The 27,707-nt window shown below is 52.6% G+C and overlaps 1 protein-coding gene across 1 annotated transcript in view; it reads right to left on the bottom strand.

Annotated features, from left to right (window-relative positions):
- Positions 1 to 5: 5 nt before the first annotated feature.
- The window catches only part of LOC115916082 (GRIP1-associated protein 1-like), a gene marked incomplete at both ends in the record, with an annotated part of 43,058 nt that continues 15,356 nt past the window's right edge, over positions 6 to 27,707 (bottom strand). The window contains 12 exon segments of the mRNA XM_030969794.1: positions 6 to 59; positions 448 to 581; positions 1,530 to 1,623; positions 2,303 to 2,434; positions 3,217 to 3,291; positions 3,294 to 3,325; positions 4,998 to 5,097; positions 5,205 to 5,261; positions 6,967 to 7,053; positions 9,424 to 9,468; positions 9,581 to 9,640; positions 10,506 to 10,621. Coding sequence (XP_030825654.1) covers positions 6 to 59; positions 448 to 581; positions 1,530 to 1,623; positions 2,303 to 2,434; positions 3,217 to 3,291; positions 3,294 to 3,325; positions 4,998 to 5,097; positions 5,205 to 5,261; positions 6,967 to 7,053; positions 9,424 to 9,468; positions 9,581 to 9,640; positions 10,506 to 10,621 — 986 coding nt within the window.

The raw sequence follows: 27,707 nt of genomic DNA, 5'->3' as shown, positions 1-27,707 counted from the left end.
GGGGGGGCCGCCTGTTCCTTCCTGAGCTGCGCCAGCTCCTGGGACAGCGACTCCAGGTCCTGGAAAAGGGGGGCAGAACAGACCACGCCCACTGCGTGTGGCAACGCCCTCGTCGTGGCCACGCCCACAGCTGAAAGCCCCACCGCCGCTTTAACTCCCCCTTTCATGTCCATAAACTCAGTGATGTCATCGCTTTGCCACACCCCCAAACCACGCCCCTGTTGAGCTCCACCCCATTAAACCACACCCTCCCCATATGGCCACACCCATCTTAAGCCACACCCCTTTAAGAGGTTCTACCCCTTTCCCCACAAACCACACCCCTTTTAGGCCACACCTCCTTCAGCCACACCCATTTCAATAAACCACCCCCCTTAAGAGGCTCCACCCCTTTCCCCACAAACCACACCCCTCTGGGCCACACCCCCGCTGGCCCCGCCCCCTCACCTGTGCCAGGTGCAGGTTCTTGGTCAGCTGCTCCTCCAGGAGGTTCTGCAGCTTCTTGTTCATGTCGCGCAGCCCCTCCTCACCTGGGCCCGGCCCCGCCCCGCGCCGCGCCGGCCCCGCGGGACCCGCGGCCTCTGCGGAGACACGGGAGGGACAGGTGAGGGACAGGTGAGGGACACGGGAGGGACACGGGAGGGACAGGTGAGGGACAGGTGAGGGACACGGGAGGGACAGGTGAGGGACACGGGAGGGACACGGGAGGGACAGGTGAGGGACACGGGAGGGACAGGTGAGAGGTGAGTGAGTGACAGGTGGGTGACAGGTGAGTGACAGGTGAGTGACAGGTGGCTGACAGGTGAGTGACAGGTGAGTGACAGGTGGGTGACAGGTGGGTGACAGATGATTGACAGGTGAGTGACAGGTGGGTGACAGATGATTGACAGGTGATTGACAGGTGACAGGTGGGTGACAGGTGAGTGACGGGTGACATGATTGACAGGTGATTGACAGGTGAGTGACAGGTGGGTGACAGGTGGGTGACAGGTGATTGACAGGTGGGTATCAGGTGACAGGTGATTGACAGGTGATTGACAGGTGATTGACAGGTGAGTGACAGGTGAGTGACAGGTGAGTGACAGGTGATGGGTGACAGGTGAGTGACAGATGATTGACAGGTGACAGGTGGGTGACAGGTGAGTGACAGGTGAGTGACAGGTGAGTGACAGGTGATTGACAGATGATTGACAGGTGATTGACAGGTGGGTGACAGGTGAGTGACAGGTGAGTGACAGGTGAGTGACAGGTGGGTGACAGATGATTGACAGGTGATTGACAGGTGGGTGACAGATGATTGACAGGTGGGTGACAGGTGGGTGACAGATGATTGACAGGTGAGTGACGGGTGACAGGTGATTGACAGGTGAGTGACAGGTGGGTGACAGATGATTGACGGGTGACAGATGATTGACAGGTGAGTGACAGGTGACGGGTGACAGGTGAGTGACAGGTGAGTGACAGGTGATTGACAGATGATTGACAGGTGGGTGACAGATGATTGACAGGTGGGCGACAGGTGCCCTCACCGGTGCGGCTGTCCCTGACGAAGCTCTGGATGATGGCGCTCTTCCTGCACAGATCCTCGGCCATGGACGCGCTCGACACCTCCAGGTGCCTCACCTGCCCGGGGAGCTGCAGGTGAGCTCCAGGTGCCACCGCCCAGCCCCTCCCAGTGCTCCCAGTGCTCCCAGTTTATCCCATTCCCCCTCCCAGTTGCTCCCAGTCCCTCTCAACCCCCCTCCCAATCCCCTCCCAATCCCTTCCCAGTCCCCCCCAGTGGCTCCCAGTTTATCTCAATCAACCCCCCCAGTATATCCCAGTCCCCCCCAGTCCCTCCCAGTCCCTCCCAGTTTATCCCAGTGCCCCCCAGTTTATCCCAGTGCCCCCCAGTCCCTCCCAGTCCCTCCCAGTTTATCCCAGTCCCCCCCAGTTTATCCCAGTGCCCCCCAGTTTATCCCAGTGCCCCCCAGTCCCTCCCAGTCCCCCCCAGTTTATCCCAGTTTATCCCAGTTTACCCCAGTGCCCCCCAGTTTATCCCAGTCCCTCCCAGTCCCCCCAGTTTACCCCAGTGCCCCCCAGTCCCCCCCAGTTTATCCCAGTGCCCCCCAGTTTATCCCAGTTTATCCCAGTTTACCCCAGTGCCCCCCAGTTTATCCCAGTCCCTCCCCGTCCCCCCCAGTCCCTCCCAGTCCCCCCCAGTTTATCCCAGTCCCTCCCAGTCCCCCCCAGTTTACCCCAGTGCCCCCCAGTCCCCCCAGTTTATCCCAGTCCCCCCCAGTTTATCCCAGTGCCCCGGTACCTTCTCCTCGAGCAGCCAGCGCTCCTGCTGGCTCTGCGCCAGCCGCTGGAACAGCTCGGCCACCTCTGCGGGGGACAGGCCCCCCCCGGCCGGGCCCCCGCCGCTGCCGCCCCCGGGGCTGCCCGAGCCCGACTGCGGGGGCGGGGCCGGGGGCGGGGCCACGCGCCGTCAGACCACGCCCAACAAAGCTCCGCGCCCCCCACACCCGTGAGGTTCATTCATAAAGGGAAAGGGGGGGAATGGCCACGCCCACATTGGGCTGCGGCAATGAACCACAGCCAGGCCACGCCCAGCGAGCCACACCCTCATAAGCCACGCCCCCATTGGGTGCCACAAAAGCCACGCCCCTAAATCAAGCCATACCCCAATTAGCTGTGCTCTGATTAAGCTACACCCACTCAAGCCACACCCCCATTGGGTCACGCCCAAGCCACGCCCACAATAAAGCCACACCCAAATTTGTGATGCTCTAATTAAGCCACACCCCCATTGGGTCACACCCATTTAAGCCACACCCCAAATTACCTGCATTCTACTTAAGCCACGCCCATCCAGCCACACCCACTTAAGCCACACCCCCATTGTGTCACACCCATATAAGCCACACCCCAAATTAGCTGTGCTCTGGTTAAGCCACACCCACCTAGCCACACCGTCTTAAGCCACACCCCTTAGAGCCCTGCCCACACATGGCCACACCCCCAATTACCCGACTTAAGCCACGCCCTAAATGAACCACACCCTCTTAAGCCACGACCCCCAGAGCCACACCCAATTAAGCCACACCCCCAGTTTGACCCCGATTAAGCCATGCCCACAAAGCCACACCCACACAAACCACGCCCATTCCCACTCATTTCTGAGGCCACACCCCTTTTGCCTAAGCCCCGCCCACTCCCCGAGGCCCCGCCCACCTTGGTGCTGCCGGGGGCGGAGCCGTCGCGGCCCAATGAGGACACGGAGCTGCTGTCCCCCGGGCCCCCGCCAGGGAGGAGCCTCCGTCCAGCCCCAGCTCCTCCAGCCCTGGGGGACCCCAAAATCCCATCAGGGACCCCAAAATGCACCTGGGGACCCCCAAAATCCCATCAGGGACCCCAAAATCCATCAGGGACCCCAAAATGCACCTGGGGACCCCCAAAATCTCATCAGGGACCCCAAACTCCCATCAGGGAACCCCAAAATCCATCAGGGACCCCAAAATGCACCTGGGGACCCCAAAATCCCATCAGGGACCCCAAAATCCCATCAGGGACCCCAAAATGCACCTGGGGACCCCCAAAATCCCATCAGGGACCCCAAAATGCACGTGTGGACCCCAAAATCTCATCAGGGACCCCAAAATCTCATCAGGGACCCCTTCTGTGGTTCCCCCTCCCCAAATTCCGGGCTCCTTCCCCCCCAAATTCCAGGGTTCTCCCCCAAATTTCAGGGCTCCCCCTCCCCAAATTCGGGGTCCCTCCTCCCCAAATTCTGGGGTCCCCCCTCCTTAATTTTTGGGGTCCTCCTCCCCAAATTCCGGGCTCCTTCTCCCCAATTTTTGGGGTCCCCCTCCTCAATTTCTGGGGTTCTCCCCAACCCAAATTCTGGGGTCCCCCTCCCCAAATTCTGGGCTCTTCCCTCCCCCAATTCTAGGGGTCCCCCCTCCCCAAATTCGGGGCTCCCCCCTCCCAATTTTTGGGCTCCCCCCTCCCCAAATTTTGAAGCGCCTCTCCCCAAATTCCGGGGTTCTCCCCCCACCAAATTCTGGGCTCCCTTTCCCCAATTTTTGGGGTCCCCCTCCCCAAATTTCCAGGCTCCCTCTCCCCAAATTTTGAGATTCAGCCCCCCAAATTTCGGGCTCCTTCTCCCCAGTTTTTGGGGTCCCCTCCTCCTCAATTTCTGGGGTCCCCCCAAATTCCGGGGTCTCTCCCCCAAATTTCCAGGCTCCCTCTCCCCAAATTCGGGGTCCCCCTCCCCTCCTCAATTTTTGGGGTCCCCCCCCCCCAAATTCCGGGCTCCCCCCCAAATTCCAGGGCTCCCCCCACAATTTTTGGGGCTCCCTCTCCCCAAATTCGGGCTCCCTCTCCCCAATTTTTGGGGTCCCCCCACCCAAATTCTGGGCTCCTCCCTCCCCCAATTCTAGGGGTCCCCCTTCCCCAAATTCTGGGGTTTCCCTCCCCAATTTCCGGGGTTCTCCCCCCCCAATTTTTGGGGTCCCCCATTTCGGGGCTCCCCCCTCCCCAAATTCTGGGCTCCCTCTCCCCAATTTTTGGGGTCCCCCTCCTCAAATTCTGGGATCCCCCCTCTCAAATTTTGGGGTCCTCCCCCAAATTCCGGGCTCCTCCCCCCAAATTCCAGGGCTCTCCCCCCAAATTTCAGGGCTCCCCCTCCCCAAATTCGGGGTCCCTCCTCCCCAAATTCTGGGGTCCCCCCACTTATTTTCTTTTTCCTCTCTCCCCCCCCTCGGGCTCCATTTTCTGGGGTCCTCCTCCCCAAATTCCGGGCTCCTTCTCCCCAATTTCTCGGGTCCTCTTCCCAATTTCGGGATTCTCCCCCCTCAAATTCTGGGGTCTCCCTCTCCAAATTTCGGGGTCCCCCCTCCCCAAATTTCCGGGCTCCCTCTCCCCAAATTTTGAGGTTCAGCCCCCCAAATTCCGGGCTCCTTCTCCCCAATTTTCGGGCTCCCCCCTCCCCAAGTTCGGGGCTCCCCGCTGACCCGAGCGCCCCCTGCTGGGCACCAGCAGCTCCTGCAGCCGCTCCTGCAGCCGCTCCCCCCGGCGCCGCTCCAGCTGCAGCTGCCGCCGCAAATCCTTCAGCTGCGGGGGGGGGAGAGGAAATTTTGGGGTTTTTGGGGTTTTTGGGGAACCCCCAAGTCCCCAAAAAAAAAAGTTTGGGGTGTCCCCAAACCCCCGGGGTCGCTCACGGCGGCGCTGCCTTTCTTCTCCAGGATGCGCTGCCCGTCCCGCACGTCCTTCAGCTCCTGCGGGGGATTTTGGGGGTTTTGGGGGATTTTTGGGGATTTTTTGGGGTTTTAGGGGATTTTTTGGGGAGGTTTTGGGGTATTTTGGGGGGTTTTTGGGGGTTTTAGGGGATTTTTTGGGGAGGTTTTGGGGTATTTTGGGGGATTTTGGGGGTTTTGGGGGGGTTTTTGGGGGGGGTTTTGGGGTATTTTGGGGGGTTTTATGGGATTTTGGGGGCAGTTTAGGGGGGATTTTTGGGGTGTTTGGGGGTTTAGGGGATTTTGGGCGTTTTGGGGGATTTTTTGGGGTTTTGGGGATTTTTTGGGGAGGTTTTGGGGGGTTTTTGGGGGGTTTTAGGGGATTTTTTGGGGAGGTTTTGGGGTATTTTGGGGGGTTTTATGGGATTTTGGGGGGGTTTAGGGGGGATTTTTGGGGGTTTGGGGGGATTTTTGGGGTGTTTGGGGGGTTTAGGGGATTTTTAGGGGTTTTTGGGGGATTTTAGGAGATTGTTGGGGGGTTTATCAGGTTTTAAGGGGTTTTAGGGGATTTTGGGGCGTTTTGGGGGGTTTTTTGGGGGTTTTAGGGGGATTTTGGGGAGGTTTTGGGGGTATTTTGGGGGATTTTGGGGGTTTTAGGGGGATTTTTTGGGGGAGGTTTTGGGGTATTTTGGGGGATTTTGGGGGTTTTATGGGATTTTGGGGGAGGTTTAGGGGGGATTTTTGGGGGGGTTTGGGGTGATTTTGTTTAGGGTTTTTTTTGGGGAGGTTTTGGGGTATTTTGGGGGGTTTTATGGGATTTTGGGGGCAGTTTAGGGGGGATTTTTAGGGAGGTTTTGGGGGGTTTTGGGGGGATTTATGGGATTTTGGGGGAGTTCAGGGAATTTTTGGGTGGGTTTAGGGGGTTTTAGGGGTTTGATAGGATTTTTGGGGGGTTTTAGAGGATTTTTAGGGGTTTTGGGGGGGTTTGGGGGGATTTTAGGAGATTGTTGGGGGGTTTTAGGGGGGTTTATCAGGTTTTTGGGGGTTTTAGTGGATTTTTTGGGGAGGTTTTGGGGTATTTTTGGGGGTTTTGGGGGATTTATGGGATTTTGGGGGGAGTTTAGGGGGGATTTTTTGGGGGGTTTTAGGGGATTTTTAGGGATTTTGGGGGACTTTAGGAGATTGTTGGGGGGTTTTAGGGGGGGTTATCAGGTTTTTGGGGGATTTTGGGGATTTTTGGGAATTTTTGGGCGTTTTGGGGGATTTTGGGGGGTTTTAGGGGATTTTGGGGCCGTTTTGGGGCCATTTTGCGGCATTTTAGGAGATTTTGGGGCCATTTTGGGGCTATTTAGGGGAATTTTGGGGCATTTTAGGGCCGTTTTGGGGCATTTTAGGGGATTTTGGGGCATTTTAGGAGATTTTGGGGCCGTTTTGGGGCATTTTAGGGGATTTGGGGGCCATTTTGAGGCTATTTAGGGGAATTTTGGGGCCATTTTGGGGCCGTTTTGGGGCATTTTAGGAGATTTTGGGGCCATTTTGGGGCTATTTAGGGGAATTTTGGGGCCGTTTTGGGGCTATTTAGGGGATTTTGGGGCCGTTTTGGGGCATTTTAGGGCCGTTTTGGGGCTATTTAGGGGAATTTTTGGGGCCATTTTAGGGGATTTTGGGGCATTTTAGGGGATTTTGGGGCCGTTTTGGGGCTATTTAGGGGGTTTTGGGGCCGTTTCTGGGGATTTTGGGGTCGCACCTGCCGCAGGGCGCGGCCCTCGGCCTCGTGCAGCTCCCGCAGCCGCTGCTCCTCCCCCAGCGCCGCCCGCAGCCGGCCCAGCTCCTCCTGAGGGGACACGCGGGGACACTTCTGACATTCGGGGACAATTTGGGGACATTTGGGGACAATTGGGGACAATTCAGAGACATTTTGGGGTCAGTTGGGGACATCTGGGGACATTTCAGACATTTGGGGACAATTGGGGACAATTTGGGGACATTCGGGGACAACTTGGGGGGCATTTGGGAATATTCGGGGACATTTGGGGACAAGTTTGGGACAATTGGGGACATTTGGGGACATTTCAGACATACGGGGACAATTGGGGACAATTTGGGGACAATTGGGGACATTTCAGACATTTGGGGTCAGCTGGGGACAATTGGGGACATTCAGGGACAATTTGGGGACATTCGGGGACATCTGGGGACAATTCAGAGACATTTTGGGGTCAGTTGGGGACATCTGGGGACATTTCAGACATTTGGGGACATTTGGGGACAATTTGGGATATTTGGGGACAATTGGGGACAAGTTGGGGACAATTTGGGGACAATTTGGGGACAACTGGGGACATTCGGGGACAATTTGGGGACATTTGGGGACAATTCAGAGACATTTTGGGGTCAGTTGGGGACATCTGGGGACATTTCCGACATTCGGGGACATTCGGGGACAAGTTGGGGACAATTTCGGACAATTTGGGGACAATTGGGGACAAGTCTGGGACAATCAGGGACAACTTGGGGGGCATTTGGGAATATTTGGGGACATTCGGGGACATTTGGGACACACTGGGGGACAAGAATCACCACAGGGGTGGAGATACCGGGATATTTCCCACAAAATTCTCCCCAAAATGTACCCAAATTTTACCCCAAATCTCCCCAAATTGCCTCAAATCCCCCCCAAAATTTACACAAAAATCCTCCAAATTTATCCCAAATCTGCCCCAAAAATTACCCCAAATCTCCCCAAAATTTACCCAAAAATCTCCCAAAATAGCCTCAAAAATCCCCCCCAAATTTATCCCAAATCCCCCCAAAATTTATATAAAAATCTCCCCAAAATCCCCCAAAGTTTACCCCAAATTCCCTAAAATTTACCCCAAATCCCCCAAATTTACCCCAAACCTTCCCCCCCCAAAAAAAACAAATCCCCCCAAATTTACCCAAAAATCCCCCAAAATTTACACAAAAATCCTCCAAATTTATCCCAAAACCTACCCCCAAATCCCCCAAAATTTACCCCAAACCCACCCCCCAAAAAACTCAAATCCCCCAAAATTCACCCCAAAAATCCTCCAAAACTTACCCCAAATTCCCCTAAAATTTACCCCAAAATCCCACAAAATTTACCCCAAAATCCACCGAATTTACCCCAAACCTCCCCCCCCAAAAAGATCTCCCCAAAAAAACCCAAATCCCCCCAAAATTTACCCAAAAATCTCACAAAATTGCCTCAAAAATCTCCCCAAATTTACCCCAAAATCCCCCCCAAAATTTACACAAAAATCCTCCACATTTATCCCAAATCCCCCCAAAATTTATATAAAAATCTCCCCAAAATCCCCCAAAACTTACTCCAAATTCCCCTAAAATTTACCCCAAACCTCCCCCCCAAAAAAACCCCAAATCCCCCCAAATTTACCCAAAAATCCCCCAAAATCGCCTCAAAAATCTCACAAAATTTACCCCAAAATCCCCCCAAGATTTACACAAAAATCCTCCAAAACTTACCCCAAAATCCCCTAAAATTTACCCCAAAATTTTACCCCAAATTCCCCCAAATTTACCCCAAACCTCCCCCAAAAAATCTCCCCAAATTTACCCCAAATCTCCCCAAATTTTACCCCAAAAATTCCCCTAAATTTACCTCAAATCCCCTAAAATTTACCCCAAATTCCTCCAAAATTTACCCCAAACCTCCCCCCCCAAAAAAACCCAAATCCCCCAAAATTTACCTCAAATCCCCCCAAAATTTACACAAAAATCCTCCAAATTTACCCCAAATCTCCCAAAATTTACCCCAAACCTTCCCCCCCCAAAAAACCCCAAATCTCCCAAAATTTACCCAAAAATCCCCCAAAATGGCTTCAAAAATCTCCCAAAATTTACCTCAAATCCCCTAAATTTACCCCAAATTCCCCCAAAATTTACCCCAAACCTTCCCCCCCCAAAAAACCCCAAATCTCCCAAAATTTACCCAAAAATCCCCCAAAATGGCTTCAAAAATCTCCCAAAATTTACCTCAAATCCGCCCCCAATTTACATCAAAATCCTCCAAATTTATCCCCAAACTTACCCCAAATTCCCCTAAAATTTACCCCAAATCCCCCAAATTTACCCCAAACCTCCCCCCCCGCAAAAAAAAACCCACAAATCCCCCAAATTCACCCAAATTTGCCCCAAAATGCCCCAAATTTGCCCCCCTGACCTGGAGCTGCCCCCGCTGCTGCTCCTGCTCCTCCCGCAGCCGCTCCTGGGGGGGAGGGGAGGAGATTTTGGGGGGTCCCCGATGGTGGGGGGGGGGAAGGGGGACCCCAAAAGTGGGGAGGGGTCTCGGGGGGAGGGGGAGGGGATTTTGGGGTCACCTGGGCGGCCTCGGCCTCGTGCAGGCGCTGGCGCAGCTCGTCCCGCTCACCTGAGCACACCTGGGCACCCCAAAATATCCATAGGCACCCCAAAAACACCCCCAGGAACCCCAAAATATCCATGGGGACTCCCAAAACCTCCCAGGAACCCCAAAAACCCCCAGGATCCCCAAAACACCCCCTGGGACCCCAAAATCTGCATGGGGACCCCCTAAAAATCCCCCAGGAACCCAAACCCCGCATGGGAACCCCCAAAACCCCCCAAGGACCCCAAATCCCCTAGGACCCCCACAAACAGGCCCCCCAAAACCCCCAGGAACCCAGGACCCCCCAAATCCCCCAGGAGCCCCCCAAATCCCCCCAAACCCCCAAACCCCCCAGGACCCCCCAAATCCCCTCCAGACCCCCCAAATCCCCCCAAATCCCACCAAATCCCCCCAGGACCCCCCAAACCCCCCAGGACCCCCCCAAACCCCCAAGGCCCCAACACCCCCAGTACACCCAAAACCCCCAGGAGCCCCCCAGGACCCCCCAAACCCCCCAGACCCCTCCAGGACCCCCCAAACCCCCCAGGACCCCCCCCAAATCTCCTCCAGAGCACCCAATCCCCCCCTAATCCACCAAAATCCCCCATAAATCTCCCCAGGAGCCCCCAAACCCCCCCAAACCCCCCAGGACCCCCCCAGGACCCCCCAAATCCCCACAGGAGCCCCCAAACCCCCCCAGGACCCCCCAAATCCCCTCCAGACCCCCCCAAATCCCCTCAAACCCGTCCAGGACCCCCCAAATCACCCCAAACCAAACCCCCTCAGGACCCCCCAAACCCCCCAGGACCCCCCAAACCCCCCAGGACCCCCAGACCCCCAAACCCCCAGGCCCCCCCCCCCCCCCCCCCCCCCCCCAAAGCCCCCAGGCCGCCCCGCACCCGCAGCTCTCTCTCCAGCCTCTCTCTCTGGCTCCGGCCGTCCCGCAGCTCCCGGGCCTGGGCCTCGCTCAGCTCGCGCAGCCCCCGCTGGGCCTGCCCCGAAAACAGCCCCGAAAACAGACCCCAAAATAACCCAAAACCAGCCCAGAAACAGCCCAAAAATAACCCAAAAACAGCCCCAAAAATAACCCAGAAACAGCCCAAAAATAACCCAGAAACAGCCCCAAAAATAACCCAAAACCAGCCCAGAAACAGCCCAAAAATAACCCAAAAACAGCCCCAAAACAACCCAGAAACAGCCCAAAAATAACCCAGAAACAGCCCCAAAAATAACCCAAAACAGCCCAGAAACACCCCAAAAACAGCCCAAAACCAGCCCAGAAACAGCCCCAAAATAGCCCAGAAACACCCCAAAAACAGCCCAGAAACAGCTCATAAACACCCCAAAAATAACCCAAAAACCAGCCCAAAAATAACCCAGAAACAGCCCAGAAACAGCCCGAAATAACCCAAAACCAGCCCCAAAAACAGCCCCGAAAATAACCCAAAAACAGCCCAGAAACAGCCCAGAAACAGCCCATGAACACCCCAAAAATAACCCAAAAACCAGCCCCAAAAATAACCCAAAAACAGCCCAAAAATAACCCAGAAACAGCCCAAAAATAACCCAAAAACAGCCCAAAAATAACCCAAAAACAGCCCCAAAAATAACCCAAAACCAGCCCAGAAACAGCCCAAAAATAACCCAGAAACAGCCCAAAAATAACCCAAAACCAGCCCAAAAATAACCCAAAACAGCCCAAAAATAACCCAGAAACAGCCCAAAAACAGCCCAAAAACAGCCCAAAAAATAACCCAGAAACAGCCCAGAAACCAGTCCATAAACACCCCAAAAACAGCCCATGAACACCCCAAAAATACCCCAAAAACCACCCCATAAACGCCTCAGAAATACCCCAAAACCACCCCATAAACAGCACCCCAACAGCTCCCCGTGAACACCCCCCAGGGTCTATAGGGTCCCTAGGAGGTTTTATGGGGTCTATGGGGTCTATAGGGTCCCTATGGGGTCTATGGGGTCTCTATAGGGTCTACAGGGTCCCTATAGTGTCTACGGGGTCCCTATAGGGTCTCTAGGGTCTCTATAGGGTCTCTATAGGATCTATAGGGTCTATAGGATGTCTATAGGATCTATAGGGTCCCTATGGGGTCCTATGGGGTCTCTATAGGGTCTATAGGGTCCCTATAGGGTCTCTATAGGGTCTCTATAGGGTCTATAGGATCTATAGGGTCTATAGGATGTCTATAGGGTCTCTATAAGGTCCCTATAGGGTCTCTATGGGGTCTATAGGGTCTATGGGGTCTCTATGGGGTCTCTAGGATCTGTAGGGGTCTCTATGGGGTCCCTATAGGGTCCCTATAGGGTCTCTATAGGGTCTATAGGGTCCCTATGGGGTCTATGGGGTCTATGGGGTCTCTAAGGTCTCTATAGGATCCCTATAGGGTCCCTATAGGGTCCATAGGGTCCCTAGGGTCTCTATGGGGTCTATGGGGTCTATAGGGTCCCTATGGGGTCTATAGGGTCCCTATAGGATCTATGGGGTCCCTATAGGATCTATGGGGTCCCTATGGGTCTCTATGGGGTCTATGGGGTCTATAGGGTCTCTATGGGGTCTATAGGGTCCCTATAGGATCTATGGGGTCTCTATGGGGTCTATGGGGTCTATAGGGTCCCTATAGGATCTATGGGGTCCCTATAGGATCTATGGGGTCTCTATGGGGTCTATGGGGTCTATAGGGTCTCTATGGGGGTCCTATAGGATCTATGGGATCTATGGGGTCTCTATGGGGTCTATAGGGTCTCTATAGGATCTAGGGATGGGGTCCCTATAGGATCTATGGGGTCTCTATGGGGGCCTGCCCCACCTCTATGGGCCTCCAGCTCCTGCTGGAGCCTAAGGCCCCTATAGCTCCTGGGGCTGCTGCGCGGCTGCAACTCCTGCAGCTCCTGCTGCGCCCTGGGCGGCCTATAAAGACATACAGGGACAGGGGCCCAAACATCAGAGACACCCCAAAACATCCATCAAGCCTACCAAAACATCAGGGACACCCCCAAAACATCCCAAAACATCGGGAGACACCCCAAAACACCCAAAACAAAACCTCAGCTGCGCAAACATGCAACTCCCAAAACTCAGAGACACCCCAAAACATCCCAAACATCGTCAGGGACACCCCAAAACATCAGAGACACCCCAAACATCCCAAAATACCCCAAACATCAAAAATACCCCAAAATATCCCAAAATACCCCAAAATACCCCAACACATCCCAAAACTCCTGCAGCTCCTGCCGCGCCCTGGGACAGCCCAAAGACACCCCAAAAACATCAGGGACACCCCAAACATCCCAAAATACCCCAAAATACCCCAAAACATCAGGGACACCCCAAACATCCCAAAATACCCCAAAATACCCCAAAATATCCCAAAATATCCCAAAACCATCCCAACACATCCCAAAACTCCAGCAGCTGCTGCCGCGCCCTGGGACAGCCCAAAGACACCCCAAAAACATCAGGGACACCCCAAACATCCCCAAATACCCCAAAAACATCCTGGGATATCCCAAAAACATCCCCAAATACCCCAAAACATCATCAGGGACACCCCAAAAACATCCCAAAATAGCCCCAAACCATCCCAACACATCAGAGACACCCCAAAACATCAGAGACACCCCAAACATCCCAAAATACCCCAAAACATCATCAGAGACACCCCAAAACAACCCCAAAAACATCCCAAAACCATCCTGGGACACCCCAAAACATCAGAGACACCCCAAAACATCCCAAAATACCCCAAAAACATCAGAGACATCCCAAAACAACCCCAAAAACATCAGGGACACCCCAAAAACAGCCAAAACCACCCCAAAACATCATCAGGGACACCCCAAAACATCCCAAAATACCCCAAAATCATCAGAGACATCCCAAAACAACCCCAAAACAACAGGACGCCCCAAAACAACCTGGGAAATCCCAAAAACACCCCGAGATACCCTAAAACACATCAGGGACACCCCAAAAACAACCTAAAACATCCCAAAACATCCAGGGGAACCCAAACATCATCAGAGACACCCCAAACAACCCAAAATACCCCCAAAACATCAGGGACACCCCAAAACAACCCCCACCCAAAAACATCCTGACACCCCAAAACATCAAAAACACCCCCAAACACCCCCCCCTCCCCCCCCCCCACACCCCCCCCCCCCCCCCCCCCCACCCCCCCCCCCCCCCCCCCCCCCCCCCACCCCCCCCCCCCCCCCCAAAACGTCCTGGGATATCCCAAAACATCAGGGACACCCCAAAAACAGCCAAAACCAAACCACCCAAAACATCATCAGGGACACCCCAAAACATCCCAAAATACCCCAAAACATCAGGGACACCCCAAAACAACCCCAAAAACATCCTGGGATACCCCAAAAACATCAGAGAAACCCCAGAACATCCCCAAATACCCCAAAACCATCCTGGGATATCCCCAAAAGACACAAAACATTCCAAAATCCACCTGGGACACCCCAAAACCACCCCAAAACCATCCCAAACACCCTAAAAGCATCCTGGGACACCCCAAAACCATCAGGGACATCCCAAAAACATCCCAAAACCACCCCAAAATATCAGGGACACCCCAAAACCATCCTGGGACACCCCAAAACCATCAGGGACATCCCAAAACCATCAGGGACATCCCCATTACCACCCCAAAATCTGCCCAGGACCCCCCAAAATGCCCCTGAGACCCCAAAATTTCCCCCCAAATTCCCCCCAAGACCCCAAAATTTGACCCAAAATTCCCTGAGACCCCCGAATTTGCCCCCAAATTCCCAGCACCCCAAAATTCCCGAGACCCCAAAATTTGCCCCCAAATTCCCTGAGACCCCAAAACTTGCCCCAAAATCTGCGACCCCAAAATTTCCCCCCAAAATTCCCAAGACCCCAAAATTCCCTGAGAGCCCAAAGTTTGCCCCAAAATCTCCCTGAGACCCCCGAATTTGCCTCCAAATTCCCCCCAAGACCCCCAAAACCCCCGAGACCCCAAAATTCCCCCCAAAATTCCCCTGAGATCCCAAAATTCCCAAGACCCCAAAATTCCCCCCAAAATTCCCCTGAGATCCCAAAATTCCCAAGACCCCAAAATTTCCCCAAAATCCCCTGAGACCCCAAAAACCAAACCCCAAAAATTTGCCCCCCCCCAAGACCCCAAAATTTGCCCCAAATTCCCTGAGACCCCCAAAATTCTGCCCCAAATTCCCAAGACCCCAAAATCCCGAGACCCCAAAATTCCCCCAAAATTCCCCTGAGACCCCAAAATTTGCCCCCCAAAATTCCCCCCAAGACCCCAAAATTCTGCCCCCCAAAATCCCCAAGACCCCGAAAATTTGCCCCAAATTCCCCCATGACCCCAAAATTTGCCCCAAATTCCCAAGACCCCAAAATCCCCGAGACCCCAAAATTTCCCCCAAACTCCCCCTGAGATCCCAAATATAACAAACCCCGAAAATTGAAAATTCACACAAACCCCCGGAGACCCCAAAATTTGCCCAAAAATCCCCTGAGATCCCAAAATTCCCCCCAAAATTCCCCCGGGACCCCCAAATTTGCCCCAAATTTGCCCCAAATTTCGGCCCCAAATTCCCCGACCGGCTCTCCTGGAGCTGCGCCTCCTTCTCCTCCTGCAAACGGAGAAAACTGAGGAGAAAACAGAGAAAAATCGATTAAAAAAGTGATTAAAATTGGGGGAATGGGGAAAATTTGATAAAAAATGGGGGGAAATTGATTAAAAATTGGGGGGAAATTGGGAAAAATTGATTAAAAATTGGGGAAAATGGGGAAAAACTGATAAAAAATGGGGAAAAATTGATTAAAAATTGGGGGAAATTGATTAAAAATTGATTAAAATTGGGGGGAAATGGGGAAAAATTGATACAAAATGGGGAAAAATTGATAAAAATCGGGGAAATTTGATTAAAAATTGGGGAGAATGGGAAAAAATTGATAAAAATTGGGGAGAAATGGGGAAAAATTGATTAAAAATTGGGGAGAATGGGGAAAAATTGATTAAAAATTGGGGGAATAGGAAAAAATTGATAAAAATTGGGGAAAATGGGGAAAAATTGATAAAAATTGGGGAAATGGGGAAAATTTGATAAAAATTGGGAAAAAATTGATAAAAAATGGGGAAAAATTGATTAAAATTGGGGGGAAATTGGGAAAAATTGATTAAAAATTGGGTGGAAATGGGGAAAAATGATTAAAAATTGAGAAAAATTGATAAAAAATTGGGGGAAATGGGGAAAATTGATAAAAATTGGGGGGAAATGAGGAAAAATTGATTAAAAATTGGGGAGAATGGGGAAAAATTGATAAAAAATGGGGAGAATGGGGAAATTTGATAAAAAATGGGGAAAATTTGATTAAAAATTGGGGGGAAATGGGGAAAAATTGACAAAAAATTGGGGAGAATGGGAAAAATTGATAAAAATTGGGGAAATGGGAAAAAATTGAATAAATTGGGGGGAAATGGGGGAAATTGATAAAAAATGTGGGAAAATTGATAAAAAAATTGGGGGGAATTGAGGAAAATTGATAAAAAATGGGGAAAATTGATAAAAAATTGGGGGAAATGGGGAAAATTGATTAAAAATTGGGGGAAATTTGATTAAAAATTGGGGAGAATGGAGAAAATTTGATAAAAATTGAGAAAAATTGATAAAAAATTGTGGGAAAATGGAGAAAAATTGATAAAAAATGGGGAAAATTGATTAAAATTGGGGGGAAATGGGGAAAAATTGATAAAAATGGGGGGAATGGGGGAAAAATGGAGGGAAAATTTGAGGGAAAGGAGGAAAAACGGGGAAAAATGGGGAAAAATAGAACAAAGAAATTCCCAAATTCTCACCTTTCCCGCTGTTCCTGCAGCTCCTCTGTCAGCTGGGAAATTTGGGGTGGGGGACACAAAATTGAGGGGGGGGCAGCACTTGGGGATCCCCCAAAAAATCCTAAAATTGCTCCCAAAATTGCTCCCAAAATCCCAAATTTCTCTGGGATCCAAATCTCCCAAAATTTCCCATCCAAAAAATGCCAACGTTTCAACTTGGAGCTCTAAAAAACCCCAAATTCTCCCCCAAAAAACCCAAAAAACCCCAAATCCTCCCCCCAAAAAACCCCAAATCCTCCCCCCCAAAAAACCCAAATTCTCCCCAAAAGAAAACCAAATTCCTCCCAAAAAACCCCAAATCCGACCCAAAAAACCCCAAATTCCTCCCAAAAAACCCCAAATTCCTCCCTCCAAAAAAAAACCCAAATCCTCCCCCCAAAAAACCCCAAATTCCTTGCCCCAAAACCCAAATTCTCCCCCCAAAACCCAAATCCTCCCAAAAAAATCCAAAAAAAACCCCAAAAAACGCCAAATCCTCCCCCCCAAAAAACCCCAAATTCTCCCCAAAAGAAAACCAAATTCCTCCCAAAACCCCAATCCCACCCAAAACCCCCAAATTCCTCCCTCCAAAAAAAAACCCAAATCCTCCCCCCCAAAAAATCCAAAATCCCCCCAAAAACCCCAAATCTTCCCCCAAAACACCAAATCCTCCCCCAAAACCCAAAATCGCCCCCCCAAAAACCCCATATCCTCCCCCCCAAAACCCCCAAATCCCTCCCCCCCAAAAATCCCAAAAATCCTCCCAAAAAGCTCAAAAATCCCCCCCAAAAAACCCAAAAACCCCCCAAAACCCCAAATCCCTCCCCCAAAAACCCCAAATCCTCCCCCAAAAATCCAAATAGTCCCCCCCAAAACTCCAAAAACCCCCAAAAACCCAAAACCCCAAATCCCCCCCCAAAAACCCCAAATTCCCCCAAAAACCCCCAAATCCTCCCAGAAAACCAAAATCCCACTCAAATCCCCCAAAAACCCAAAATCCCCCAAACAAAACCCAAATCCCCCAAAAACCCCAAATTTCCCCAAAACCCCAAATCCTACCCAAAAAATCCCAAATTTCCCCCAAAAAATCCCAAATTTCCCCCCCTCACCTTGGCCACCTTGTCCTGCAGCTGGGCCAGCTCTGCCTGCGAGAGACCCCGTGAGACCCCTCCCCAAATTCCACCTCCCCAAACCCCCCAAAATCCCCCAAAATCCCCCAAATCCCCTCCATCCCCAAAATCCCAAAAACCCCCAAAATCCCAAATTTCCCCAAAATCTCCTTCTCAGAGCCCTCCCCAACCCCAAAATCCCCCCAAAACCTCCCAAGACCCCCCAAAATCAACCCCAGACCCCCAAACCCCTCCCCAAAACCCCAGATCCCCAAAATTCCCCAAAATCAAACCCAGACCCTCCCAAAATCCCACAAAATAAAACCCCAAACCCCCAAAATCCCCCCAAACCCCCACAAACATCCCCCCAGAGCCCCCCAAAATCCCCCCAAAACCCCCAAACCCCCCCCAAAAACCCAAACCCCAGACTCCCCCAAAACCCCCAAAAAAATCCCTAGACCCCCAAACCCCCAAAGCCTCCCCAAAAAACCCCCAGAATCCCCCAAAACCCCCAAAAATCAACCCCCAGACCCCCAAAATCCCCAAATCCCAAACCCCAGACCCCCCAAAACCCAGACATCCAAAATCCCCAAATCCCACCCAAAACCTCCCCAGACCCCCCCAAGATCAACCCCAGAACCCCCAAAAACCCCCCAAAAGAAACCCCCAGACCCCCAAATCCCCCCCCAAAAAAAAATCGCAACAAACCCCAGACGCCCCCCAAAATCCCCCCAAAAGAAAACCAAACCCCCCCAAAAAAACCTAAAAAAACCCCAAACCCCCCCAAAATCAACCCCAGACCCCCAAAATCCCCCCAAAAAACCCCCAAAACCCCAAACCCCCAAATCCCCCTACCCAAGTAGGTGGAACGAAGGGGCGTCCTCCCCCCCTCCTTCCCTCTCTTTTGGGGGCTCTGGGATGGGGGGGAGGTCCCAGAACCCCTCCCTCCCCACCCCCCCTTCAGAAATTTTGAACCCCAAATTCTATCTCAAACCCTCTCAGCCCCCCACCCCCAAAACCACCCCCAGGACCCCCCAAAATCCTCCCAGACCCCCCAAATACCCTCAGAGACCCTCCCCAAAACTCCAACTCCTCCAAATTCTCAGAGCCCCCCAAAAACCCCAAAATCCTCCCCAACCCCCCAAAATTCTGAGACCCCCCAAAACCCCCAGCCCTCCCAAAATCCTCCCAGGACCCCCCAAAATCCCCCTCCCCAAACCCCCAAAATCTCAGAGACCCTCCCCAAAATTTCCAACAGACTCCTCCAAATTCTCAGAACCCCCCCAAACAAACCCCAAAATCCTCCCCCACCCCCCAAAAATTTTGGGACCCTCCCCCAAAACCCTCCCCAGGACCCCCAAATCCTCCCAGGACCCCCCAAATTCTAGACCCCTCCCCAAAATTTCCCCCAGACTCCTCCAAATTCTCAGAAACCCCCAAAACCCCCAAAATCTTCCCCAAACTCCCAAAAGCCCCTGAGACCCCCCCAAAACCCCCAGCCCCCCAAAACCCCTCCCCAAACCCCCAAAATCTCAGAGACCCCCCCCCCAACCTTTCCAACAAACTCAAACCCCCAAACCCCCCAAAATCCTCCCCACCCCCAAAATTTGACCCCCCCCCCAACCCAGGCCCCCACTCCCCCCCCAACCCCCCCACCCCATTCAGAGACCCCCCCAAAACCCCAAACCCCAAAACTCCCCAAACAAAATTCTGAGACCCCCCAAAATCCCCAGCCCCCCAAAAAAAAAAAAAATCCTCCCAGGACCCCCAAAATCCTCCCAGGACCCCCAAATTCTCAGAGACCCTCCCCCAAAATCCTCCAGACTCCTCCAAATTCTCAGAGACCCCCAAAAAACTCCCCCAAAATCCCTCCCCACCCCCAAAATTCTGAGACCCCCCAAAACCCTCCCCAGGACCCCCAAATTTTCATTTCCCCCAGGACCCCCCAAATTCCCCCCTCACCTTGGGGGGCTCCCCCGTCCCCCTGAGCCCCGGCCTGGGGGCTGGGCTGGCCTTTGGGGGTCCCGGGGGTCCTGGGGGTCCTGGGGTCCTCGGGCCTCCCCCCTCCCCTGCAGCCGGTTCTCCTCCTCGAGCCCCTCGATCTGGGCACAGAGCTGGGACCCCCCCCCCAAAAAAAAAATCAGTGATAAAATTGATACCAGGGACCCCCAAAATCCAACCCAAAATTGATACTGGGGACCCCAAAATCCACCCCAAAATTGATACCGGGGACCCCCAAAATCCAACCCAAAATCGATACTGGGACCCCAAAATCCAACCCTGGGACCCCCAAAAAAATCAGTGATAAAATTGACACCAGGACCCCCAAAATCAACCCCAAAATCGACACTGGGACCCCAAAATCCAACTCTGGGACCCCCCCCCAAAAAACTCAGTGACAAAATCGATACCGGGGACCCCAAAATCCAACCCTGGGACCCCCCAAATCCACCCCAGAATCACCTCTGGGACCCCCAAAATGAGCCACAAAATCCACACTGGGACCCCCAAAATCCACCCCAAAATTGGCCCCAAAATCGAGCCTGGGACCCCCAAAAATCAACCCCAAAATCCACACTGGGACCCCCAAAATCCCCCCAAAATCGACACTGGGATCCCCAAATCAACCCCAAAATCGACACTGGGATCTCCCCCCCAAAATGCACCCCAAAATCACCTCTGGGACCCCCAAAATCTACCCTGGGACCCCCAAAAATCAACTCCAAAATCGACAGTTCTGGGACCCCAAAATCCACCCCAAAATCAATTCTGGGACCCCCAAAAATCAACCCTGGGGACCCCAAAAATCAGCCCCACAATGAACCTGGGGACTCCCAAAATCAATCCCAAAATCGACAGTGGGAACCCCAAAATCCACCCCAAAAATCAACCCTGGGGACCCCCAAAAATCCACCCCAAAATCGACACTGGGGAGCCCCAAAATCAACCCTAAAATCAATTCTGGGACCCCCAAAATCCACCCTGGGACCCCCAAAAATCCACCCCAAAATCCACCCCGGGATCCCCAAAAATCAACCCCCAGAATCAACCCTGGGACCCCAAAATCCACCCCAAAAATCAACCCCAAAATCGACACCGGGACCCCCAAATCCACCCTGGGACCCCCCCCAAAAAATCAGCGACAAAATCTACCCTGGGACCCCCAAAATCCACCCCAAAATCGACACTGGGGGATCCCCAAAATCACCCTGGGACCCGCCCCCCCCAAAATCAGCCACAAAATCAACACTGGGACCCCCAAATCAACCCCAAAATCGATGCTGGGACCCCCCAAATCCAACCCTGGGACCCCCCCCCAAAAAATCAGTGACAAAATTGATACTGGGACCCCAAAATCCACCCCAAAATCGACACTGGGACCCCAAAATCAACCCTGGGACCCCCCAAAATCGCCACTGGGAGCCCCAAAATCCACCCCAAAAAACAGCCCCAAAATCGACACTGGGGAACCCCAAAATCAACCCTAAAATCAATTCTGGGACCCCCAAAATCCAACCCTGGGACCCCCCCCCCAAATCCACCCCAGAATCACCTCTGAGACCCCCAAAATCAACCACAAAATCCACACTGGGACCCCCAAAATCCACTCCAAAATCAATTCTGGGACCCCCAAAATCTCCCCAAAATCAACCCCAAAGTCACCTCTGGGACCCCCAAAATCAATCCCAAAATCAACAATGGGAACCCCAAAAATCCACCCCAAAAAATCAACCCCAAAATCCCATAGTTCTGGGACCCCAAATCCACCTGGGGACCCCCAAAATCCCATCAGGACCCCAATGCATGTGGACCCCAAAATCTCATCAGGGACCCCAAAATCTCATCAGGGACCTCTGTGGTTCCCCCTCCCAAATTCAGGCTCCTTCCCCAAATTCAGGGTTCTCCCCCAAATTTTAAGTCCCCTCCCCCCAAATTCAGGGTCCCTCCTCCCAAATTAGGGTCCCCTTTCAACTTAATTTTGGGGTCCTCCTCCCCAAATTCGGGCTCCTTCTCCCCAATTTTTGCGAAGGTTACCTCCTCAATTTCTGGGGGTTCTCCCAACCCCAAATTCTGGTTACTCCCCAAATTCTACAGACTCTTCCCTCCCCAATTCTAGGGTCCCCCCACTCTCCCAAATTCAGGGCTCCCCCTCCCAATTTTGGGCTCCCCCTCCCCAAATTTTGAGCGCCTCTCCCCCAAATTCGGGGGGTTCTCACACCCAAATTCTGGGCTCACTTTTAATTTTGGGGTCCCCCACTCTGTTCAGGCTCCCTCTCCCCAAATTTTGAGATTCAGCCCCCCCAGAATTTGGGCTCCTTCTCTACAATTTTTGGGGTCCCCTCCTCCTCAACTGCAGGGGTCCCCCCAAGTCAGGGGTTCTCCCCCAAATTCAGGCTCCCTCTCCCAAATTCCCAGGGGCGCCACCTCCTCAATTTTTAGGTCCCCTCTAGATTCCGGGCTCCTCCCCCAAATTCCAGGGCTCCCCCCACAATTTTTGGAGCTCCCTCTCCCCAAATTTCAGACTCCCTCTCCCCATTTTGGGGTCCCCCACCCAAATTCTGGGGCTCCTCCTCCCCCAATTCTAGGGGTCCCCCTTCCCAAATTCTGGGGGGCCTCCCTCCCCAATTTTCGGTTCTTCACTAAATTTTGGGTCCCCCCACCGGGTGGCTCCCCCCACTCCCAAATTCAGGGGCTCCCTCTCCCCAATTTTTAGGGTCCCCCTCCTCAAATTCTGGAATCCCCCTCTCAAATTTTGGGTTACTCCCAAATTCGGGCTCTCCCAAATTCGGGGCTCCTCCCCAAAATTTCAGGGCTCCCCCTCCCCCAAATTCGGGTCCTCCTCCCCAAATTCTGGGGCCCCCCCTCCTTAATTTCTGGGGTCCTCCTCCCCAAATTCCGGGCTCCTTCTCCCCAATTTCTCGGGTCCTCTTCCCAATTTCGGTTCTCCCCTCAAATTCTGGGGTCTCCCTCTCTCCAAATTTCAGGGTCCCCTCCCCCCAAATTTCGGGCTCCCCTCTCCCCAAATTTTGAGGTTCAGCCCCCCAAATTCCGGGCTCCTTCTCTGCAGATTTCGGGCTCCCCCTCTGGGTTCGGGGCTCATGCTGACGCCCCTGCTCTCTGGGCACCAGCATCCTGCAGCACCACTCCTGCAGCCGCTCACCTTTCGGCGCCGCTCAGCGACTGCCGCCTCAAATCCTTCTGGCTGGGGGAGGGAGAGGAAATTTTGGGGTTTTGGGGTTTTGGGAACCCCCAAGTCCCAAAAAAGTTTGGGGTGTCCCCAAAACCCCGGGGTCGCTCACGGCGGCGCTGCCTTCTTCTCCAGGATCGCTGCCGTCCCATAGGTCCTTCGGCTCCTGTAATTTTGGGGTTTTACAGGGGGATTTTTGGGAATTTTTTTTTTTGGGGTTTGGGGATTTTTTGGGGGAGGTTTTGGGGGTATTTTGTAGCAGGATTTTGGAGGTTTTGGGGATTTTGGGGAGGTTTGGGGGATTTTGAGATTTTGAGGCTTTGAGATTTTTGGGGAGGTTTTGGGGTATTTGAAGGGGGTTTTATGGGATTTTTGAGGGGCGGTTAGGGATTTTTGGGGGTGTTTGGGGGTTTAGGGGGATTTTTGGGCGTTTTGGGGGGATTTTTTGGGGTTTTAGGGGATTTTTGGGAGGTTTTGGGGGTTTGGGTTAGGGGTTTTGGGGATTTTAGAGGTGTTAGGGGGTTTATCAGGTTTTAAGGGGTTTTGGGGGATTTTGGGAGTTTTGGGGGATTTTTGGGGTTTTGGGGGATTTTTTGGGAGGTTTTGGGGGTATTTTGAAGGAGTTTTGGGTTTAAGGGGGATTTTTAGGAGGTTTGGGGTATTTTGGGGGATTTTGGGGGGTTTTATGGGTTGGGGAGTTTGGGGGGATTTTGGGGGGTTTGGGGTGATTTTGGGGGTTTAGGGGAGAATTTTGGGGTTTGGGAGGCTGGGGGTTTTATGGGATTTTGGGGGGGGCGGTTAGGGGGGGATTTTTAGGGAGGTTTTGGGGGGTTTTGGGGGGGATTTATGGGATTTTAAGGGGAGTTCAGGGAATTTTGGGTGGGTTTAGAGGAGTTTTAGGGGGTTTGATAGGATTTTGGGGGTTTTAGAGGATTTTTTAGGGGTTTTGGGGGTTTGGGGGGATTCCAGGAGATTGTCTGGTCCAGGGGGTTTATCAGCGTTTTGGGGTTTGTGGCCCCAGTGATTTTGGGGGAGGTTTTGAAAATATCCTTGGGGGCACGTTTTGGGGGATTTATGGATTCTGTGAGTTTAGGGGGTTTTGGGGGTTTTAGGATTTTAGATTTGGGGGGACCTTTGAGATTGTTGGGGCGTTAGGGGGGTTAACGGTTTTGGGGGATTGGGGATTTTGGGAATTTTTTGTTTGGGGGATTTTGGGGGTTTTAGGGGATTTGGGGGTTTTTGGGGCCACTTTACGGTTATTCCGGCTTTAGGAGATTTTGGGCCATTTTTTGGGGCTATTAGGGAATTTTGGGGCATTTTAGGGCGTTTGGGCATTTTAGGGGATTTTGGGGGCATTTAGAGATTTTGGCAGTTTGGGGCATTAGGGGATTTTGGGGGCATTTTGAGGCTATTTAGGGGAATTTTGGGCCATTTTTGGGGCCGTTGGGGGCATTTTAGGAGATTCTGGGGCCATTTGGGGGCTATTTAGGGAATTTTGGGACCGTTTGTGGGGCTATTTAGGGATTTTAGGGGCGGTTTGGGGCATTTTAGGGCCGTTTGGGGGGCTATTTAGGGGAATTTTTGGGGCCATTTAGGGGATTTTGGGGCATTTTGGGGATTTTGGGGCCGTTTTGGGGCTGGTTAGGGGTTTGGGGCCGTAAATGCTTGGGGATTTTGGGGGGTCCTGACTGCTTGAAGGGCTGCCCTGGCCTCGTGCAGCTCCCCCCCCAGCCGCTGCTCCTCCCCAGCCGCCTCTACACCGCCGCTCCTCTGAGGGACACGGGGACACTTCTGACATTCGGGGACAATTTGGGACATTTTGGGGGCAATTAGGCCCCAGAGACATTTGGGGTAAAGTTGGGACATCTGGGGACATTTCAGACATTTGGGGACAATTGGGGACAATTTGGGGACATCTGGGGACAACTTGGGGGCATTTGGGAATATTCGGGGACATTTGGGACAAGTTTGGGACAATTGGGGACATTTGGGGACATTTCAGACATACGGGGACAATGGGGGACAATTTGGGGACAATTGGGGACATTTCAGACATTTGGGGGTCAGCTGGGGACAATTGGGGACATCTAGGGACAATTTGGGGACATTCGGGGACATCTGGGGACAATTCACGAGACATTTTGGGTCGGGATTGGGACATCTGGGGACATTTCAGACATTTGGGGACATTTGGGGACAATTTGGGACACCTGGGGACAATGGGGACAAGTTGGGGACACCTGGAGACAATACCCGGGGACAACTGGGGACATTCTGGGGACAATTTGTGGGGACATTTGGGACATTTAGAGACATTTTGGGGTCAGTTGGGACATCTGGGGCATTTCCACATTGGGGACATTCGGGGACAAGTTGGGGGACATTGACAATTTAGGGGACAATTGGGGATAAGTCTGGGACAATCAGGGGACAACTGGGGGGCATTTGGGAGTTTGGGACATTCGGGGACATTGTTGGGACACACTGGGGACAAGAATCACCACAGGGGTGGAGATACGGATATTTCCTACAAAAATTCTCCCCAAAATGACCCCAAATTTACCCCAAATCTCCCCAAATGCCTCCCAAATCCCCAAAATTTACACAAAAATCTCCAAATTTATCCCAAATCTACCCAAAAATTACCCCCAAATCTCCCAAAATTTACCCAAAAATCTCCCAAGGGCTCAAAAATCCCTCAATTCTATCATCCCCCCAAAATTTATTATCTCCCAAAATCCCCCAAAGTTTACCCCAAATTCCTACAAATTTTACCCCACCAAATCTTTTCCTAACCCCCCCAAAAACAAATCCCTCCAAATTTACCCAAAATTATTTACACAAAAATCCTCCAAATTTATCCCAAACCTACCCCCAAATCCCCCAAAATTTACCTCAACCCACCCCCCAAAACCCCAAATCCCCCAAAATTCACCCCAAAAATCCTCCAAAACCTACCCCAAATTTCCCCCTAAAATTCTACTCCCCAAAATCCTCCAAATGCTTACCCCAAAATCCACCCGGACTTCACCCCAAACCTCCCCCAAAAAGATCTCCCAAAAACCCAAATCCCCACTCAATTTACCCAAACTCTCACAAATTGCCTCAAAAAATCTCCCCACATACACCCCCAAAATCCCCCCAGCCCCACAATTAAATCCTCCACATTTATCCCAAATCCCCCAAAATTTATATAAAAATCTCCCCAACCCCCCAAAACTTACCCAAATCCCCCTAAAATTCTACCCCAAACTCCCCACAAAAACCCCAAATCCCCCCAACTCTACCCAAAAAATCCCCAAAATCTCCTCAAAAACTCTCACAAAATTTCCCCCAAAATCCCCCAAGATTTACACAAAATCCTCCCAAACTTACCCCAAAATCCCCCTAAAATTCTCCCCCCAAAATTCTACCCCCAAACCCCCCAAAGTACCCCCAAACCTCCCCCAAAAATCTCCCCCACCCTACCCCAAATCTCCTCCCCCCAAATTTTTACCCCAAAAATCCCCCCCTAAATTTACCTCAAATCCCCTAAAATTCTACCCAATTCCTGCAAAAATTCACCCCAAACCTCCCCCAAAACCCAAACCCCCAAAATTTACCCCCAAGCCCCCCAAAATTTACACAAAAACCTCCAAATTTACCCCCAAATCTCCCAAAATTTACCCCAAACCTCCCCCCCCAAAACCCCAAATCTCCCAAAATTTACCCAAAACTCTTCCAAAATGGCTTCAAAAATCTCCCAAATTGTACAACCCCCAAATCCCCTAATTCCCCAAATTCCCCAAAATTTACCCCCAAACCTTCCCCCAAAAACCCAAATCTCCCAAAATTTACCCAAAAAATCCCCCAAAATGGCTTCCAAAAATCTCCCAACATTTACCTCAAATCCACTCAATTTACATCAAATCTCCAAAAGTTTCATCCCCAAACTTACCCCCAAATTCCCCCTAAAATTTACCCCCAAATCCCCCAAATTTACCCCGAAACCTCCCCCCAAAAAAAAACCCACAATCCCCTCACCCACCCAAATTTGCCCCAAAATGCTCCCAAATTTGCCCCCCTGACCTGAGCTGCCCCGCGCTGCTCCTCAGGCTCTCCTCGCAGCTCCTGGGGGGAGGAGATTTTGGGGGTCCCCGATGGTGGGGGGGGAGGGGGGACCCCAAAAGTGGGAGGGGTCTGGGTAGGGGGGGGAGGGATTTTGGGGTCACCTGGGCGCCTCGGCCTCAGGTGCAGGCGCTGGGCAGCTCGGCCCGCCACCTGAGCACACCTGGGCACCCCAAAATATCCGTAGGCACCCCAAAAACACCCCCAGGAACCCCAAAATGCTATCATGGGGAACCCCCAAAACCCCCCTCAGGACCCCCAAATTCCCTAGGACCCCAAAAACACTCTGCATGGGGCCCCCCCAAAATCCCCATAGGAACCCAAAACCCCCAACCCAAACAGGACCCCCAACCCTCCCCAGGACCCCCAAACCCCCCAGGACCCCAAACACCTTCAGGGCCCCCCCCAAAACCCCCCAGGAACCCCCCAAACCCCCCACCCGGAGCCTCCCAAATCACCCCCAAACCCCCCCCAAACCCCCCTAGGACCCCCCAAATCCCCTCCAGACCCCCAAATCACCCCAAATCCCACCAAATACCCCGCCACACATCCCACAGAACCCCCAAACCCACGCCCCAAATCCCCCTAATCCACCAAACACCCCAAATCCCCCAGGAGCCCCCCCAAACCCCCCAACCCCCCAGACCCCCCAGGATCCCCAAACCCCCAGGACCCCCCAAATCTTCTCCAGAGCACCCAATCCCCCCTAATCCACCAAAATTCCCCCATAAATCTCCCCAGGAGCCCCCAAACCCCCCCAATCCCTAGCACAGGTTCCCCAGGACCCCCAAATCCCCA

Source organism: Camarhynchus parvulus, unplaced genomic scaffold (genome assembly GCF_901933205.1).
Source record: "Camarhynchus parvulus unplaced genomic scaffold, STF_HiC, whole genome shotgun sequence".
NCBI lineage: Eukaryota > Metazoa > Chordata > Aves > Passeriformes > Thraupidae > Camarhynchus > Camarhynchus parvulus.
This window is presented reverse-complemented; position numbering and strand designations above follow the sequence as displayed.